We start from the raw sequence: 19,769 nt of genomic DNA, 5'->3' as shown, positions 1-19,769 counted from the left end.
AAGACTCCTTCCCAACAGTGATATCAAACATTTCTCAGCTGTCAGTATTAAGACTAATTTTTTAAAAAGGTCTTATTTATTTATTTAAAGAGATCACAAGTAGGCAGAGAGGCAGGCAGAGAGAGAGGAAGGGAAGCAGGCTCCCCGCTGAGCAGAGAGCCCGATGTGGGACTCGATCCCAGGACCCTGGGATCATGACCTGAGCTGAGGGCAGATGCCCCAACCCACTGAGCCACCCAGGCGACTTGTTTTTAAAACACAAGTTTATAAACAGAAGCCATCTAGCTTACAGCTGAGATGCACGTGCAGTACAGCATAACCACATTTACCTTATTTACCTAATTTTAAGACAAATTAGGCCCTTATGGGGGGTGCGAGTGAGGAAGGGAGTAGGGATACGTCTACAGAACCAGCTGGGGCCAAGGCTTTCAGCGCTTCGGGAAGATGCAGGCTAGACATCTTTATTAGGCACTGGAGGGCTTTCTTTCTCTGCCAAGAGGTCTCCATTTAAGTCATTTCTGAACTTTGTTTCAAGCTTGTATTATGCACGTTCTAGTCTTGGTGGAGGATAGTCTCCAAAAGTTTCTCGAGTCACTCTCTGGACGCTTTCTAGTCGGTTTTCAGGAATGATCCTTGAACCCATGTGTTTACCCAGCTCAAGGGTTCATTCTTCTAGGGGCGTAGTAGAATTTTAAGTTTCAGAAGTCTGATTATGCTGTTTAGAAACAATAGCCTTGGGGCGCCTGGGGGCTCCATCGGTTGAAATGCTGGTTCGTAGTTCTGGCTCAGGTCCTGACCTCCGTGTCCCGGGATGGGGCCCCAGCCAGGCTCCGTGCTCAGCGAGGAGCCTGCCTGAGATTCTGTCTCTCCCTCTGTGCTTCTCCCTGTTCCTGCTCTCTCTCTCAAATAGAAATCTTTAGAAAAATAAACACTGTAGCCTTAAGTGAGTCCAGACGCCAGCTTCTGAGGTCCATTTTCATAGTCGTCTGGCGCCTGTTGGCAACTGTCCGTGCCTGACTCACAAGGGGTTTACTGCTCTTCAGCTGACAGGAGCAAGCGGAGGTGTGGGGGAGCCTGGGGATAGTGGACACTGGTTTGGCTTGTCTATACTGTGCTCCCCAGATAATTTGAGTCCACACTGCATTCTCCTCAGTGTCTCTGAAGCAGATCGTCACATTTTCTAAAACTCTCTGAAGAATTTTCTCAAACGAACTTTTGAATTGTTCCATATCAGAAAGGTCAAGGTCTCTACCTGGTCCTTTACTCCTCTGAAAGACATTCCAAATGTCCCGGGGCTGACGCAGCGGGGTCTAAAGGAAGTCTGACAGGGCCCGGAGACTGGCCCGCTTCTCCTCACAGAGCAGAACCAAGTCCTGAAGGAGAGAGTCCTTTCTCTGCCAGAAGCTGATGGTCTGCGGTTGATTTTTCAAACAAACAAAAAATCCCAGGCTTAGAGGATTGTCGTCATTTCTGCCATTGGGATTGTGTGTTGGTTTCTATGAACTGCGTGGAACAGCGACTTAATCTTGAAGGACTGACCTCGTGCGGTGGCCCCTATGTGGACCGTGTGTGCAGGGACTGGGGGCCTTGGAGCACGCTGTTCCTGGGCGAGCCTGGTGGCCCGGCTGGAACGGAGGTGGCATGGGCAGGGGCTGGGGCTGGGGAGGCGCAGGCCTTCCCACAGCGAGGGCGCCCTGGCTGGAGGCTGCCGGTGACTCAGCCGCTATCCTTGTGTGGGCCCCAGGGCTCTGCAGGCAGGGGGTGCGTTGGTGGGGTGGCTGGACGTGGGCCAGGCATGAGCTGGGGAGGTCTGTGGACCCTCCATGCAGGGCTGCCCTGGCAGGGTGTCTGGAGGGGGTGGGGGGTAAGGGGCCAGTGGTTCCAAGGGCTCTGAGCAGAGGGTGTCTGCAGTGCAGCCGAGCAGAGCCGGGCATCGGCCAGAGGGTCCGGGGACAGTCTTCAGTTGAGTGGCCCGGGCCCACAGTGTCGCAGTGTGCTCTGCGCTTGTGTCACCTCGGTGAGCTGGTTGGAGCAGTCGTGTGCTGAGTGGGGTGTCCCAGTGTGTGCCGTCTGGGCCCTCTTTGTGGGACAGCTGGGGCTGGTGGAGACTAGGGCCGGCGAGGGGCTCTCAGTGACAAGGTGCAAAGGGGCCCAGGAACCGGGGCCTTCGACGGCCCCTCCGACCTGGCTGCTGCTTGCCGGGCTGCTGGGTCTGGGTCTGGGTCTTCTCTTAATTTGCACTGCCCCTCGACACTGGGGCTTCTCGTCTGTGCTCACGGTCCCCGGGGCAGGTACCCCCTGCCCTCCCAGCGTTGGCCGGGGTTGCCTTCGTTCTGTGTTTGTCTCTCCGGCTCTTCCTCCTGCTCGCTCGCTCGCTCGCTCGCTCTTCTTGCGCGCAGATGCTGCTCGGTCAGCCTCAGCCCTTCTTCGGGAGACACTGCTCCGTCCAAGCTGGAGCTTGGGGGCGTCTGTGCCGGAGGGGAGTTCGGGGCCTTCCTCTGTCGCCAGGTTGGACTGGAGATCTCGAGGAGCTATTTTTAACCTACAGAAATGTTCCAGCACAAGGGATATTCAAGTAACTCTTAAAACGTGTTCTAGGCCAAAGAGCAGAGTTTACTTTGTGAGCAGGGTTCATGGGGGGCCGGCGGCACGATTTCTAGGGAAGGGGCGACTGATCCACGGACCTTCAAGCGTTCATGGTGGAGTTGTTTTCCTAAAGACCCGGAAAAGCAAATGACCTAGAAAGGAGTTCTCCGCGTCAGCGTCTGGGGGTGCGGCATTTGGGACAAGGATTTTGCTGTCGTTTTAGCTTTTCTCGATAGATGAGATGAGTATTTAGAGCGAAGTACGGTTTTGGGAATAAGACCCAAGGGATAGCGGTGACTGGAAATTCATTGTAATTTCAGTTTAAGGCATTTTTATTTCTCCGTCTGTAGAAATGACCGTGGGAGTGGCCCGTGTGAATTCACTTGTCATTTCGTTCTGGCTGGGGCTGGGCTGGGGCGGGGCTGGGCTGGGGGATGGGGCACAGCCTCGAGAGGCCTCTTTCACCTGTGCACCATCACGAACAGGTTCGGGACAGGCGAACGACAGAAATTGTTTGCATAGATTAATTTGCAGAAAACTTATGTTGGAGGATGAACAAAGAGAAAGGAAACTCCGTGGTCACAGAAGAGAAAAGGCTATTTTCGCTACCATTACCTCATGCCCGCCACCTGTAACCACCCAACAGCTGCTCCTCGGAGAGTTCTTAATTTAAAAAGGGACTTTCGCGGTGTTCCCAGTTCTCTCCTGCCTTGAAGGTGGTTCGTTCTCTGACGACTACGGCAGTACTTCCACTTACATAAGGTTTTCCTCTCTGCAAACTGCTCTACATAGGTGACCTGGTTCCACCCCTGGGGAGGCAGGTAGCGCAGACCACGCCCGCCCCCAGCACACACACTTCACAAGTTCTCTCCGGCTGCGGCGGGGGCAAGTCACGGTGTCTTCCGGGGCGGCTCACGTGGGCGTGACCACCAGTGGGAATGGGTCTCTCCCCCCACTCGGCGCTGCCAGCAGTGAGCGGATTCTCCGATGCTATCCTTTAAGATCGGACACCTATTACGGATTTTTCTTTCTTTCATCCTGGGGGGGATGGGGATCGATGCTGGAGCCTGACGTCCTCACTCCCAGGTCAACGCTGGGGTTCTGGCTACGCCTGGGGCTCCGGCTACGCCGGTGCAGCCTCATGGTTTCAAGCAGCTTCCCCGCCTGTTTAATGGTGCTTGGGGCTGCTCTCCGCCAGGACGGTAGAGGACATGCAACTTCGCGTCTTCAAGAGGAGAAAGGGAAAGAACAGGGTCTGATGTCACCAGCAGGTGGCGCTGCGATAAAAGCAACCGACACACCCCGGGCGGGCCAGGTTGGGCTTCCGGGCTCGGGAGAGCAGCCCCAGGGCCCCTTCAAGGCCGGGCTTCCGTATCCCCGGGCACAGGCCAACCGGCCTGCTTCATCCCACACCAGACCACGTCCACGCTCCTCGAACGGGACCGTCTGCGTCTTCACAAGGCGGCAAGCTTGCTAGGCTTCGGCTCTAACCTCGTCGTCTCCCTGTCTCGGACCCTCTCCCAATCCCGCGGCCTTCCTGGAGGAAGCAGGGACTGTGGCCGGGGAGGACGTCCCCCTCTCTCATACTCACCCCGAGATCTCTCAGCACTTCACAGTGTTATAAGCCGCTCCGCCTGTACTATTAGATGCTGCCCTAACCAGACGTGAACAGAAAACTCCTCAGAAAAATCACCGGGGAACTCCCACGCAAGCCCAAGGCTCTGGCTCTGGCTACCTACCATGGGCTCATCTGCCATTACCTTTTCATCCATGTGCTGGTCTAGCCTGGGCTCCTAAAGGACAAAAACCTCGTCCCTCGTCTCTGCAGTAGCTTCCATGTGGCTCAGCGTGACTCATAAATGGAGAAGCAGGACCGAACTGGGCTCAGGAAACCCCTGGCTGCCAGCCTGTCCCCTGCTCTCTCATCCGCCACGGAAGCTCAGGCAGGACTAAGACTGTCCACGGACTGGGTGATCCCAGGGGCTGCCCGTGGCACTGGCAGTTGCTCCGGGACCGTCACATCTTCAGATCATCGCAGCCCACACTGCAGCAGCAAGTGCCGCTCCCGGGGAGTGAGCGCCCGCTCTCCTCGGGGTCTGCCTGGCTGCAGCCCAGCCATGGGGTGGTTTAAGAACTCAGAAGTCCAAGAACTAGCCCACGTCTTCTGTAGCAAGTAAGGCACTCCTGTGCAGCCGCAGAGCTTCCCCCGTGTGCTCCGGTCCACCCGGAGCAGGACAAAGACGAGGGCAGGGCGCGGATGGCTGGCGCTGGGCGAGCGAGCCTGAGCTGGTTTTGCTTCCCGTCCGCAGCAGAGCGCGCTGCCTAGACGGGGGCAGCCTTGTCCCTTGGTGCCTGCGCCCCTTACTGGGCCAAGTTCCTCCCTCCGTGGTCTTCGTGAATTTCACAGTGTGCGTGTGTACAGGTAGCCAGACCCCGAAGAAAGCGCGGCCATTACCAAGACAAGGCTGGTCCGCTGCTCTGGCCCCCAGCGGAACTGGCAGCCCGTCACCGAGTCTATAGTTCAGGAATACTATTTGCCTGTCCTGGCACTGAGCTAACTAGGGACCCCTGCAGGGCCGGCCTGAAAAGGAAGACAGGTCGGCCTGGGAAGCTGGTCCATGTGAGCTAGAGAGGCCCAACAGCATCTAGAACATGTGGTTCATGAGGTACGAGGTTGGGGCGAAGGGGGGGTGCTAGTGTCTGCAAACGAGGCCAGGAAGTCGGCTGGCAATACTGGATTTCCCGCTGGAGGAAACCTAGTGCTAGTGGTGGAGACGGGGGCAGCCAGTTCCTGACTTTCACTGTTCACATAAAGGTCTAGTAACCTGTTCATGTGGATCGAGGGGTCCCTGAGAGAATTGGAAAGAACTTGGCTTTGTGGGAGGAGTTTCCCGGGGAGCACCTCTATATAACCTCTATCTGTCCCTGGTGATCATGACAAGAAATAGAAAGGCGGGAAGACCAGCCCTGCATGTTGCTGACCACAGGGTCCATTTCACTAACTCCTTCAAGTCAGTTCACTTGTCGGGTGTTTTCCCTTCAAAAAAAAATCAGGCAGAAATATCTGGTAGCCCCAAAGTTACATCCATTCATTCCAAACCCAAGCTGGGTGTGATCTTAGAGACACACCTGGCTCCTGGGACAAAAGCAGATGGGTCTAATACTTGTAAATTTTATATTTATTATAACAAAAATTATGACATGTTCATTTGTGCATTCTGCTTTAATATAACTCTCGGTATGTCAGTGATCTAATTGAACGCTATACAATCATGCTGATTGTGACAGCAGTAAGGAACACGAAAAGTGTCTGCAAAAGTCAAGAGGCTGGGTGGGGGCGGGAGAGGAAGGAAGAGGGTCAGAAGCCCCTTGGGTGCAGGCTGGTTTCTAGCAGCCCAAGAGCCACCTTATTTGGACAGAAGTGCTCTCTCCTGGGTCAGCCGTGCACTGAGTGAGCTCCAAGGGTGGAGGGGGGTGGGGTGGGGAGGCTGTGGGGCAGGGTTGGGGGGGGGGAGGAACGTGGGTTGTGTAGGCTGTGTCCTTATGCCAAAACTACAAAACATCTGAAGCGTCACTATACAACACTGAGCTATTTACAATAGAAATTTCTCAATCAACTGTTCTCTCAGAGAAAATTAGTGAATCCCAGTGACTTAAGTCACCTGACAGAGTAAAGCAACTCCTAGGAGTTAGTCTCCATATTCTACAAATGTCTGTCATTTTCAAGACAAAAAAAAGGCCTCCCCCCCCCCCCCAAAGAAATACAGAATTACAATATTATTAAAGTCATTTAGCACTGGCAACCGGCCCTGCCTTCCAAACAAAACAACAAAAAGCTGTTTTTAAAAATATTACATTATCATTAACCGTTTCTCTGTAATATATTAAACCTTTTGTTCTTTGTCTTTACACGTCTGAGATGTTAGGGGAGGAGGTTAACAAATTTTAAATCCTGGGGTAGAGCATCACCGGAAGAAGAGTGGAAATTGTGAAAAAAATGGCCAACGCGAGAAGGACGGGCGCGGGCGGGGGACGTGGGGCGGGCGTGGAGTGAACCCCTGGTTTGACGTGAGCCTGCGAGACTCGTGCAACTCGGTCTTTCTCGGTTAGTTTATTTGTGAACCAGCGCTCGGGTGGGTCATAGCGGCGTGTCACAGTAGTCCGGCAGCGGGTCCCCGGGGCACGGCCGCGGCGGCGGCGGCTGCTGCTGCTTCATCATCTCCTTGACCTCCTCCTCCAGCTCCGGGGGGATGATGAACTGGTCCTCGGGGTCCGGCTGCGCCGGCGCCGCGAAGTAGCCCCCGGGCTTGCGGAGGGGCGCGTCCGCGGCCACCTCGATCACGTTGTGGCTCCGCTCCTGCGGCGCCACCGAGCCGTTGGCCCGGCGCCGCCCGATGGTCCCCGCGGCCGCGCCGTCCGGCCTCCGGGGCGGCCCCGGCTCGTCCTCGTTGGCGCTGATGACGATGCCCTCGTCGCTGGCCTCGGCCGGCGGGTGCGGCGGCCGCCGCTTCTCCTTCTCCCGCGCGCGGCCGCAGTGGATGTCCACCTCGACCTCCACGCGGCTGCCGTTGCTGAAGACGCCCTCGATGGGCTCCTCGTCGTCGCTGTCCAGGCCGTTGTCGGAGAAGGCGCTGGAGAAGGTGGCGCTGGACAGCTGCCGCTGGAAGCAGTGCGCCAGGCCGCCGGGGTGCAGCAGGCAGCGGGGCTCGCCGGCGCCCGCGGGGCTGCTGTCGGGCGGCGCGCCGGGCGGGGGCTCGTCGGACGCGGTGGAGCCCACCTCGCTGCTCATCTCGGACGCCGACAGCTCGCTGCTCATCTCGGACGCCAGCCCGCTGCTGGACGACGGCACGCCCGGCGCGTCGGCCGGCCGCTCCCTGCCCGCCATGCCCGCGGGCGGCGGGAAGAGGCCGGGGCTGGGCGGCGGCCCGGCGCCGCCCGCGCCCAGCTCGCAGCAGCAGAAGCTGTCCTCGGGGACGCTGAGCTGCACCACCACGGCGCTCAGGCTGTCGTGGCAGCCGTAGCTCTGCGCCAGCGTGCACAGCTTCTTGGCGGCGGCCAGCGCGTCGGGCACGTGGCGCACGGCCGCCACCGCCTCCTCGACGGACAGGCTGTCCCACAGGCCCTTGCTGCCCAGGATGAAGAACTCGTCCTGGGGCGTCAGGGGCACGGACTGCACGTGGGGGCGCGGCACGACGCTGGGGTGCAGGAAGGTGTAGCCCAGGATGCGCGTGGACTCCGTCACTCCGTTCACCTTGCCGTCCTGCGGGGGGTGGGGGGTAAGGCAAGTGGGGCACAGAGACCCCCCCCCCCCCCCCCCTCCACCAGCCAGGCTGGCCTCGTCTCTCCCCGGACTGGCCAGCTCCTGCCATGGGATACGAGGCTGCACGCGGTGCTGGGGATCCTGGGGGCCCTGGGGGCCCTGTCGGGGGGGGGGGGGGAATCTCTCGGCTCCTGCAGCCCCGCACCATCTCCCGGCACACAGGGTGGGCTCAGCACTTTGTGGGGAGCCAGGGACCAGGGCAGCTCCCCAGGGCCTGGAGTTGGGGACCAGGGCAGCTCCCCGAGGGCCCAGAGTTGTAAACCCCGGCCTGGGGCTCCGCCCTGGCAGGTTTCTCAACAGAACCACTGTGAGCAGCTGCGGCCAAGCCACCCTTGTGGTGGAGCCGTCCTGTGCGTCCGGTGTGAGGAGCAGCTCCCCTGCCTCCCCCTGCCACCCGCCCAGAGCGCTCTTCACCCAGCGGTGAAGACCCCGTGTCCCCGTGGGGGCTGGGGCTGCGAAGAACCGGAGTGGCACGGCGCTCCCTCACTCAGGCACAGGAGCCACGCACCAGAAATCACAACTGGCCACTAATGCACTGATCCGCGGGTCTCAGAAGATAGGACGGATCCGCGGCGTTGGGGAAAGGAGGCTCAAAGGCTTCCAAGGCCAAGCCTGCAAGCGGCAGAGTCAGGGTACCCCGATCCCAGTAGGGGATCTTGGCGTGCCCCCTCAAGTCCCGAACCGGAGCCTTCACAGAAGAGCTGGTGAGCCTCAGGTGAGCTAAGGCCACGAGGCACTGGACAGAGCCTCGGACCCAGGGAAGCCATGGAGAAGTCGTTCATGATCCCTCTGTGATGTCTTGACCTCTCATTCAGAGCCTCTGCTTTGTGACCCTGCAGACTTGGGATGTTGCCGGCTTCTGCCGTGACCCTGGCCCCCTCCTCCCTGCCACCCCGGGGAAAACCGCGCTCTCCTCACCTCCGTGATAATGGCCTTGTGCTGTTTAATTCTCTTCCGTTCTTCCTCACAGCTCATGACGTACGATCGGGACAGCGGCAACGGCTTCCCGTTCCGACAGAGAACCGTTTGGCACTTGCCCACATTCGCAGAGGTCAAGGTGAAGGACCCTCCTGGGTCCGTGGGATCATGCTTGATATGACAGAGGACAGCAGCGCCTCCAAGTTTCTGCCCCGCGGTTCCAAGTTTCCTGGAATCAGAGAGCACAGGTAAAAACCCAGACACAACCTGTCAGGGTCACTTTTGCTAACTCAGCAGGAGGAGAAACACAGCCCGGGTTCCACTCGGCCTCTCTCACCAAAGCAACTTGGAAGGGCGTGTGTGCGGCGTCTGTCCCCAACCCCAGACCCCAGCCCTCTTGTCGGCTCACAGCTCGGGGAGGGTCACTTCACCCGCTGAAGGAGCCTTGGTCCGGCTGCATCCGGCCTCCTGCTCCCTCATCATGACGCTGCAGGGGCGGCCGCGGAGTTCTCTCCCGTCCGCCTCTTCCCCTGCCCTCCGCCCCAGCGAGGGAGGGAACCGAGGGAGCCCTTCAACAGGCGTCACGACTCCACACACAGACCCACGCACCTCAGCGTGACCTGGACGCCCACGTCTTGACCTTCGTAAGGACACTGGCTGGTAGGAAGGAGCCTTTAGTTTCGGGACCATTCATGTTCTTGCCTTGCCTTTCTCTACCAGTGGTTCCTTATTCCAGAATATTCACAGGAAGGACTGTCTAGTGACCAAAGGGCTGGAGATCCACCCCTTTTATCGGTGACCCTACTCTCCGCACGGAGCACGCGCAGCACCCGCACGTTCTGACGAAAGGAGCCCAGAATTCCTGTCCCAAGCCTCCCAGTGCCCGGCCGACCCCGAGTGGTACCGAAGCCAGAAGGCGAAGACAGGCTCGTTTTCCAGGGCAGCCCTGCGGGTCCTGTCAGCTCCTGTCGATGGTCAGTGGTAGGCGGCAGCGGCACCAGCCATGGAAACCAGCGCTGCCCACTCGACTGAGTTAGGATGTCAGCCCCAGGCAGACACACGGTTCCCCGGGGGCGGAGGAAGATCACTCCCGATCCCACGTCCTCTTACCAGGGAAAAGACGGGCCTATGAATGGCACCGGAGATGAGTGGACAGTCCGGGTCTGTGAGCTCGGTCCCGTGGCCTTCCCTGACCAGACGGGGCCGGAGGCCTGACCAGGGGGGCACTGCCTGCCCCCTTTCAAGGCACAATGGCTCCTCTGAGCAAAGCCAGCAACTGGACAGTACGCGGGGACCAGCACAGCTGGGGGAGCAGAGTTTGAGGTTCTTAATTCTTGTTCAGTGCTCGAGTGTCGATAGACAGTGGACCTCTTTGGAACGCGGGTGTGACGGGGTGCGTGTGCACGTTCGTGCATAGGAGGATTTGTGTTTGCTTCGTTCCCCAGGACACAATGGTGATGTGGCTGGTTGTTGGGACGTCCTCTGCGGTCCTACTACCTGCACCGGGTCAAACTCTGGCTGCGTCATCTACTAACGAGAAACCTGTTTTCCTTCTCTGTACCTCAGTTGCTCATCAGTAAGGTAAGTACATTCTACCCAGTGAGATAGTTAATGTTGCTGTACGGCATGTGGGGTATTTAAAACAATGACTGGTGCATGTTAAGGGATCACGAAATATTATCTGTTATCAGTAGTTAATTGCTAATGGTACGTGCCCACTGGAATCTGAAGGACAGAAGTGAGTCCAGAAGCAGAGCGCCTCACCAGAGCACTCTACCGAGCTCTTCAGGACTCGGGGTAACTTTAAGGCTGCTCCCAACCAGCACTCTGAGCAGATTCTTTCTCTACCCTTGTTGCAAAGCTACTTGCTCTGGCGGATGACCGCGGGAGAGAAAGAGGAGCGCTCGGCATTGCTCTCGCGACCTTGAGCACACGCCCCGTGGCCTGGGCCCATGGCAGTGTGTGCCGTACGGGATGGACAGACAATTCCTTCACAACCTGCAAAGCCACTGCAGTGACTTGAGGAGGAGCAATTCTTTGAAGGAGGGAATGCTTGTGGCATTCGTCCCTGAGAGTTAACAACACAGTTTCAGTTTCTACAGTGACCAAAAGCTCTACACTAAATTCCTGTCACTGACTCAGCCTCCTACAAGGTCGTCTGAGCACCAGTATGTCTTGAGTGGACACGGTCCAGCCCTGATCCTGACGCAAAACCAGATCACCTGAATGCCTCCTGCATGCCCTCGGGGGACAAACAGTGCTTTGAGACCACTGGCCCAAAACACTCGTGGAGAGCAGGGCGAGCGGAGAGCAGGAAAACCCAGCGGGGACAGGAAGGTTCTTACCTTTGCATGACAATGAACGTGTTCACCATGTACTCCTCCTCGTTTTTTGTCTTCTGCAGCTCTTCGGCCAGAATGTCACTCATGGTGCACTGGAGGAGGTAGGGTACCTCGACGTTCCGGTCTCCATCAAACACCCCGTACAGGGCCTCCCGGCTGTCACAGAAGTTGTTCACTGACAGCGCCGCAACACACAACCTGCAGGGCGAGAGTGATGGGTGCTGAGTACCTGTGGGGTGAGAGTGATGGGTGCTGAGTACCTGCGAGGCGAGAGTGATGGGCGCTGAGTCCGCCCTCCTCCCTTCCCCAGCCCAACACTGTGGCCAGTCTCGTTGCCTCCTTCCTGACCTCAGACGGAGAAGAGTAACTAAGGCAAACTCACCCCAGCTAACTGATTCCAACTCATTTCCTAAAGCAAAGAAGAATGATGAGCACTGACACCTCACATAGGCCACCCTCCCCCCAGGTCTTCTGATTTTTTTTTAAGGTTTTATTTATTTGCCAGATCACAAGTAGGCAGAGAGGCAGGCAGAGAGAGAGGGAGGAAGCAGGTTCCCCGCCGAGCAGAGAGCCCGACACGGGGCTCAATCCCAGGACCCTGAGATCATGACCCGAGCCGAAGGCAGAGGCTCTAACCCACTGAGCCACCCAGGCGCCCTCTGATTTTATTTCTGAATGGCAGAGAAAGAAAAAGAAGAGGAGGTATGGGAAATAAAACAAGATTCTGAGTCCATACATCCACAAGTATTCGTAACACGTTTATTAAGGGAACTTCCACACTGGGCAAAGCTGGAGTGCCAACTGGAACACTGGGCCCTTTTGTTATGTTTTTTTGTTTTTTGTTTTCCCTCAAACAACTTAAAAACGCAGGACAAAACAAACCAAGACACCAAACCAGTGGAACAACGGGATTCAGACACCGACTGGTAAGAGGCTCGGGTCACAGAGCAAGCATGAAGCCGCCCAGCTTACTGCCCGGAGGAAGTTTCTGGGCTTCAGCAGGGGAAAGAGCCAAGGGAGTAGGCGGCCGCTGGCGCTGCGGGCGAGCGAGGGAGGTGGGCGTGCGCTCTGGAGGCCGGCGGGGCCTCTGCACCCTGAGCCTCTCCACAAGCGCGTTGTTTCCAAGTCACTTCCCCGCAGCCCACAGACCGCCCGAGTGAAACCCCGCGGGCAACGCGGAGCGGCAGACACACGAGGCCAGGGCACCCGTGAGCGCGGGGCAGCCTCAGGCAGACACGCCGGGAACTGGAGTCTTCAAGAGACAAGAGAGAACAGGAAAAGCCTTTGAAGAATTTACTGGTGGAAAAGATTTCAAAAGATGAAAACTGCAGCTCGACAAATAGGAGCAAAGAAAATGGAAAAACAACAACAGCGGCTGGTAATCAGGACTCGGGGCGGGGGGCGGGGGGCAGCCAGAGGGACAAAGACAAGGACAGGAAACAAGCAGAACACAGCGGAGCAGCGCCCTCGAAGTCCTGACAGTAAGACACCGTCAACCTGCATTTCTAAGTCAGTGAAAATTGCTTTCATCTCTGCCTCCTTGTTCTCTATCAAATAAATAAGTAAAATCTTAAAAAAAAATTGCTTTCAGAAGTTAAGGTGCAATAAAGACATTTTCAGATGCACAAAAACTGACCAAGACTGGCAGCGTAAGAAACACAAAAGGAGTACATGAAGCAGAAGAAAATGCCAGATGGAAATGATAAGGAATGACAAAGAGATGAGTAAATATAAAACTCATTCGAAAAATCATTTTCAAGCAGTGATTCCCAATGGGGGCAATTTTATCCGCGGGACACGTTTCTGATTGTCACAGTTGGGAGGGACAGTGCGGCTGACACGTGGTGGGCAGAGGCCAAGGGGGGGTTGTTTGGCCTCCTCTAAAGCACAGGACAGTCCCTCACTCCCTGCCTGCCTCTGGCTCAAAATGTCAATAGCATGGATGCTGAGAAACACTGCTTTAGAAAATGACTATTAAAGTAAAAATGATAACCACGTATTTTGGGGTTTTTAACATAAGTAAAACATGACAACGGCACAAAGACCAGGAGACAGGAAACGGAGATACACATTGTAAGGTTCTTAGATGTAAAGTGATAGATTAACTTCTTATTTGAAGGTAAACTATAATTAAAGATATACTACAAATACTGAACAAAAAGCATAACTAATAATGATTAAAGGAGATAAAATGGAATCATAAATCCAAAAGAACGAAGAAAAAGAGAAAAGGAACAAACAGATGAGACAAATAAAAAACAGTTGGCAGATTTAAACCTAACCAGCTCATTTCATTAAATCTACAAGTGGTCTAAATACTGCCCCAGAAGGCAAAGTCAGACTGGATTGGAAAGAAAAAGAAAAAAGAAAAAAAAAAAACAAAACCCCCCCAAACCCAAACCAAGATCTGACTATATGCTGCCTATAATAAACCTACTTTATATATAAAAAGATTAAAAGTAAAAGGATAAAAGATATACTAAACTAATCCAAAGGAAACTGGGGAAGATACATTAAGATTAAAGTATATTATAGAACAAAGAATATTACAGATATAGTCATTTGATAATGAAAAGGATCAGTTCATTCATCATAAAGCTACAACATCTTAAATGTTTATGCACTTAAGACAACTTTGAAATACATGAAGCAAAACTGATAAAACTAGGAGAAACAAACCCATAATTACAATCTCTCAGCCAATGACAGAATAAGTAGATAATCAGATACTCAAGACTTCAACATCATCAACCAACTTGATCTAATTGACATCCTACCCCAACAACAACAGAATACTCATTTTTTCAAAATGTAGAGAATACTTTCCCAGACAGACCATAATCTAGGTCATAAAAAGTCTCAATAAATTTGAAGGATTCAAGTCATTCAAAGTACATTCTCCATATTGGAGAAATTGCTTAGAAGGAAATTCATAGCTCTAAATGCTTTTATTAGAATATTAATGTTCTAAGCTCAAATCAATGACCTAAACTTACACTTAAGAAATTAGAAAAGAGCAAAACAAACTGAAAGCAAGCAGAAAGGAAATAATCAAAATAAACAGAAATCAATAAACTAGAAAGCAGAAACAGCTGGAAATCAACAAGATCAAAAGCCGGTTCTTTGAGAATATCAATAAAATTAATTAACCTCAAACCAAACTGATCACTATAAAAAGACAAATCACCAGTCTCAGGAAGGAGAGCACAGATCCTACAGATTTTAAAAGATAATATTATGAACAAGTCTGTCAAACTTGAAAACTAGATGAGTGGAATAAATTCCTTAAAAGACCTAAATTACAAAGGTTCATTCTAGAAGAGATAGATAATCCCATAGCAAAGAAATAGAATGTATAGTTAGATACCAAAGAAAATTCCAGGCCCGGATGGCTTTTATTGGTAAATTCTACCAAACCTTTAAGAAAGAAGTATCAATTCTGTACAAACTTTTCAAGAAAACTAAAGAGGAGGAAACACTCCTCAACCATGAGTCCAGCATTGCCCTGATACCAAAGCCAAAGACATCACAAGACAACTACAGGCTAATGCCCATCATGAACACAGACGCGAGCACCGAATTACCAGCAAATGGAATCCAGCAGCAAATGAAAAGAAGACTACATCACGCATGACCAGGCAGAATTCATCCTGGGCACGCAAAGCTGATTCAACATTCAAAAACCCATGTAATTGACCATCATCAACAGACCACGGAGGCAAACATATGGTCATCTCAACTGAATGCAGAAAAAGCCTATGACAAAATATTTAGCAAAGCATGATTAGAAGCCAATATTCTTAATCTGATAAAGGGTGTCTACAAAAATACCTTTAGTAATCATATTTGATAAGAAAGAATCTGTTCTCACCAAAGCTATGTGGATGATGATAAATGCATGGGAAGACACTCAGCATCATTGGCCGGGATGAAAAGCAAAATACACCACATGGAGCTATGACTATTAGAACGGCCAAAACTGCCACCGCCACTGCCACCGCCACCTTACAACAGGAAGCACAGGTATGGGTGTGCGGCTACAACTCTCACACGCTGTGGCTGGGAATGCAACACTGCAAAGGAATCTGGCAGTCTTAAGGAACTAAATATATATAATCCTACTCCTAAGTATTTACCCAAGAGAAAACAGGTTTGCACAAAAACCTGTACACGACTCTTTAGAACATTTACAGCTGTATTTGCTAGAAACCTGGGACTCTACATCGATTTCAGATGGTGAACGGATGATGACAATATATTCATGCGATGGAGGAGTACTCAGCGGTAAAAGGGAACTAATATGTGTCATCACAGATGAACGTAAAATGTATTACACTAAGTGAAACAAGGTAGCCTGAGGCGGCGTCTTCTATATAATTCCATCTATGTGACATTCAACAAAAACAGGTCAAGAGCCGCCAAGGTCTGGGGTCAGGAGGAGAACGGACAACATGGTCACGGGAGAATTCTGGGGGTGCTGGAACTGCTCTAGAACTTGACTGTGGTGGTAGTTACACAACCACATCCTTTCATCAAAACCTGCAGGGCTGTGCTCTTAAAAGGGTGAATTTTATTGACTATTATTGACTATTAATAACTTCTTATTCTTGCTCTTATTAATAAGAACAGTAAAGCACCTATCTACATCATGGATAGATGGAGATAGGAACCTGAAAAAAATAACCTTAGCTCGCCCAGAGTTAGGGGATAAACAGTCCTAAGAACCATTACCCTTAACAGCTCACACTCACATGCCTGTTTACTATACAGCCCGTGTTGTTCTAAGTACTTCACGTATATGTGACTTGGGATCCTTACAACAACCCTATGACATGGACAGGCACTAGTTTTAGTGCCATTCTACAGTTGAGGAACTTTAGCCAAAGAGAGGTTGAGTAACTGCCCAAGGTCACAGAGCAAATACGTAGGAAGCTCAGATTCAAAGTCGGGCAGCCTGGCTCTTCTGTCAGTACTCTGAAATTCCTGCCTCCATTTATTAAGGAAAATAAGTCTTCCTAAGTTACATGGCTATTTGTAGCAAAGTAAAATTTAATAATCCTAATTCCATCTTCCTTCTGTAAGCTCCCCTTGCTAGTCAGAATGAGGCTATGCATTTAAAAAAAAAATCTTTAAAAAATACAGTAGTGATTCTTTTCTACTAAAACTTCCTGTTTTTTAGTCTGAGAAAGAATCTAAATTCTTCAGTTGTAGCTCCCTGCCTTGGTTTCCCCAAAGGATCTGAAATGATCAGCTAGGGAGGCAACACCACCAGCCTTGGGGAGGGGGAAAAGAACAGAGATGTGGGACCAGAAGGCAGGCACAGCCCCTCTCATCCTTCAAGATGGCAAGCCTCAAGCTTCTTGTCTACGCGACCACTTTATCGACAATTCAAAACAGAACAAAAACCAAACAACACTTGAGAGACTTCTGGGAAAACCAAAGGGAAAAAAAGTAAGGGGAAGTGAGGTGAGGACCCGGGCATCGTGGACGGTGAGGGGCCGGCAGCCTGTTCTGTAGTGCAGACGGTGGTCTGCAGTGCGCTCGCGGTGGGACCGTGCACTGAGCTGGGTGCTTATTGACGTACTTTGGTGTACTTATGTTACACTTCAGTGTAACCTTTTTTTTTTTAAAAGTTGGGGCATCTGGGTGACTCAGTCAGTTAAGCATTTGACTCTTGATTTCAGCTCAGGTCATGATGTCATGATCTCAGGGTCATGAGATCAAGCCCCTGCTTAGTCTCCCCGTTGGGGTTGGGTGTGGCCCCTGCTTAAGATTCTCGCTCCTTCCGCCCCTCACCCGCCCTGCTCTGGCACACAGTCTCACTCAGAAAAAGTAATGGTGGAGGGGGAATTATGCAGAGAAAAAAGGTCTAATTGGTCTCTTGCTTTATTAATATAGAGGAGTAGATAATACATTTTAGTATCCAGAGATGTTTAAGAGCCAATCTTGGGTTTCACATCAGTGTTCTGGAATTCGAAAGCAGTTTCACGTACTGGTGGTTATAAGCAAGACCTGGGTCTTTTAAAAAGATCTCCAGAAAGGAACTCTGAGTGCTCCAAAGAATGTACTAATTTCTCCCCGAAGGACAGTACTAACACAAGGCAAAGTACACAGAACTAATACAACAACCAGAGCCTGGGCATAGCTGGTTATCCTGCCTTTACGGGGCGAACGGAGCAGAGGTGCTGAGGTGCAGCTGCCTGGTCTCCAGACAGCACGACGCCTCGTCCCACCCTTAGGGAAAGGAGGACCAACGTGTCAGGTCCAGAACCCGATTCTGATTTCTGCTCAAAGCAAAAAAAAAAAAAAGGGGGCAGCATGGCACCTGCAAGTCCATTTTTTTTTTTTCCATGAAAGAGATTCAGCTGGTCAGTGGTTCCCATTCCTGGATGCACACTAGAGTCACCTGGGGGAAATCTTCAAACACTCTGAAATGCCGGGCGCAGGTTAAAGATTTAAGTTCTTCACCCGACCGATTCTAATGTGCACCCAGGGTAGAATGTTCGGTATTACGGAGTCGTCTTCCACTTTTGTTCTTTCCCTATTCTCCGTATTTCATGTTGTGATACCTTAGCTAATGACGGCTATTCTAATTTATGGGAGGCTCTCCTTTTCTGGTATTTTCTGGTACTACTTATTAGCTCCTCTTCATAAAAAGCCTGAGGAGCTTGATTCAGTTCCCAGGAAAATCCGTATTTGCACCTGAGACAGGGAAGAAAGAGAAACTGACACTGAGATGGACACGTCCTGGCAGCAAGACAAGCAGCTGACGTCACAGGGAATGAAAAGGAACCTCCTGCCAACCTAATTCATTCTTTTTTAAAGACTTCTTCATTTATTTTAGAGCATGTGCATGAAAGCCAGTGTGTGAGCTGGGGGGTGGGGGTGTAGAGGGAGAAAAAGCCTTAAGCAGAATCCCTGTGGAGCGCAGAGCCCCCCGTGGGGCTCAATCCCAGGACTGGGAGATCGCGACCTGAGCTGAAATCCAGAGCGGCTGCTTAACCCGCGGAACCGCCCCGGCGCCCCCGCCCCGCCAACCTAGGCTCTAAGACACCGCTCCACGGGGCCACAATCATGGCCACTTCTCCCCGAATACTATCCCCTGTTTTGCTTGGTAAACAGGCTTCAGACAAAGATAGACTTTTCCAAGGGGCAGGGATGCCTTTCAAACCGGAGGCTTTCTGCAAACCCTGGAATCTCCTGTAGACCGAATGTGTCCGTCACCCTGTCTCCTAGCAACATCCTCACAAAGACAAGAGTGTGTGATGCCACGCATGGCTTAGCTCACTGTTCTTGGAAGGCCTGAGGTGGCCTCCCTTTGGGGAATCCTGCTCAGATCGCTGTGACAGGAGGCCAAGTGTGGGCTAGCACTGTGTGTCTCCCCCACCACTGGAGGGGGGCGGCCTCGAGGTGCTTCTCAGGCCCAAGTTTCACCCACTTGTTTTTCACCCCTGAGGCTTCGGTGTAGCCGTGGCTCCAGACAGCTGGGGCTCCAGATGCGTCTCCCGAGGAAGGCTGATCAATCTTGAAGCAGCGGATATTACTAATGAGAGAAAAGGAAGGGACAGAATCATTAAAATCAAATCTGTGTGAAATGCTACCTTTCTTTGAGAAACAAAAACACCTGCTAAGTACTCTGTACTTAGCATTTGTGTTTAATGCGTCTAAAATACAGCAAGAACTAGCTACTCAAAGTGAAAACAAAGAGGCATGAAAATTAGTTTTTATCAGCATCCTAGGGTGGTGATTTGAGACCTTGACACATCACACTTGGATGGCTACTGCCTCCTGGGAAGGAAGAGGCCGGCTCTCAACCTTGGTGTAGAAAACACGACATTGGGTATATTCTTAAAGCATGAACACCCAGATTTGCAAAGTACGAAACCTGAGCCACAATAATACTGTATTTGAATGATTTGAGGAAACGCCGCAACATGCATCCTCAAATCCAATTTCTGCCCATATCCCCCCTTCCGGTATTTCACAAATACTGAGGCGCTTCTGATTCCTTGCTCACTTGCAGCCGTTCGTGCTAAGATGAATATAAAATTATGAAATAAAGGGTATTTCAATAAATCACACACTAACTCTGTGAATGTAACTGGGAGACAAGTCATGTTGCCTCGGGGTCACGCGCCACAACTGGACGGAAGACAAAAACTCGAGAACTCTTATTAAAAACCACCCTACTAGGAGGGATTCTGTGCCCCCAGACACGAAGTCCTACAGCTGTGAAACAGTTTTTTTTTTTTTTTTAAAGGCTGGCTACCACACCGTGAGATAAATCCTACTTACTTATAAACTGCCACTAGTTTTTCCCCCCTGTTACATACACAAGAGAAAAAGCTTACATATAATCTCTTAACACAAACACTTTTGTCATGACCCCAAGAATTTAACTCCAAAATACAACAAACACTGAATATCCTTCAACTCTAGCAAGTAAATCGTATATCTAACTGCGTTCATGCTGATTCTAGAAATAGCTGGTAGCAATTTCTTTGAAATTTAAAAATCTTTCGCGAAAGAAAAGTTTCTACTCTCAATTACCAGCAGACATTCATTCTTCCCTTTATCCTGCACTGGAAAGACGCCAACAGAAA

At 52.0% G+C, this 19,769-nt stretch overlaps 1 protein-coding gene and 1 pseudogene across 1 annotated transcript in view; both read right to left on the bottom strand.

Annotated features, from left to right (window-relative positions):
- Positions 1-378: 378 nt before the first annotated feature.
- On the bottom strand, positions 379-3,729 carry LOC123387609 (annotated as a pseudogene).
- Positions 3,730-5,747: 2,018 nt separating this feature from the next.
- The window catches only part of PHLPP1 (PH domain and leucine rich repeat protein phosphatase 1), a 205,786-nt gene continuing 191,764 nt past the window's right edge, over positions 5,748-19,769 (bottom strand). Inside the window, exons 14-17 of the mRNA XM_045065697.1 lie at positions 18,605-18,709; positions 11,170-11,364; positions 8,825-9,053; positions 5,748-7,846 (exon numbers count right to left, since the gene is read on the bottom strand). Of these exons, the coding sequence (XP_044921632.1) occupies positions 6,725-7,846; positions 8,825-9,053; positions 11,170-11,364; positions 18,605-18,709 (1,651 nt within the window). The 3' untranslated portion in view covers positions 5,748-6,724. The remainder of the gene's footprint in view (positions 7,847-8,824; positions 9,054-11,169; positions 11,365-18,604; positions 18,710-19,769) is intronic.

Source organism: Mustela putorius, unplaced genomic scaffold (genome assembly GCF_011764305.1).
Source record: "Mustela putorius furo isolate JIRA1106 unplaced genomic scaffold, ASM1176430v1.1 tig00003858_pilon_pilon_pilon, whole genome shotgun sequence".
Classification (NCBI taxonomy): domain Eukaryota; kingdom Metazoa; phylum Chordata; class Mammalia; order Carnivora; family Mustelidae; genus Mustela; species Mustela putorius.
Note: the sequence above shows the minus strand (reverse complement) of the source record. Positions and strands in the feature narration are given on the sequence as shown.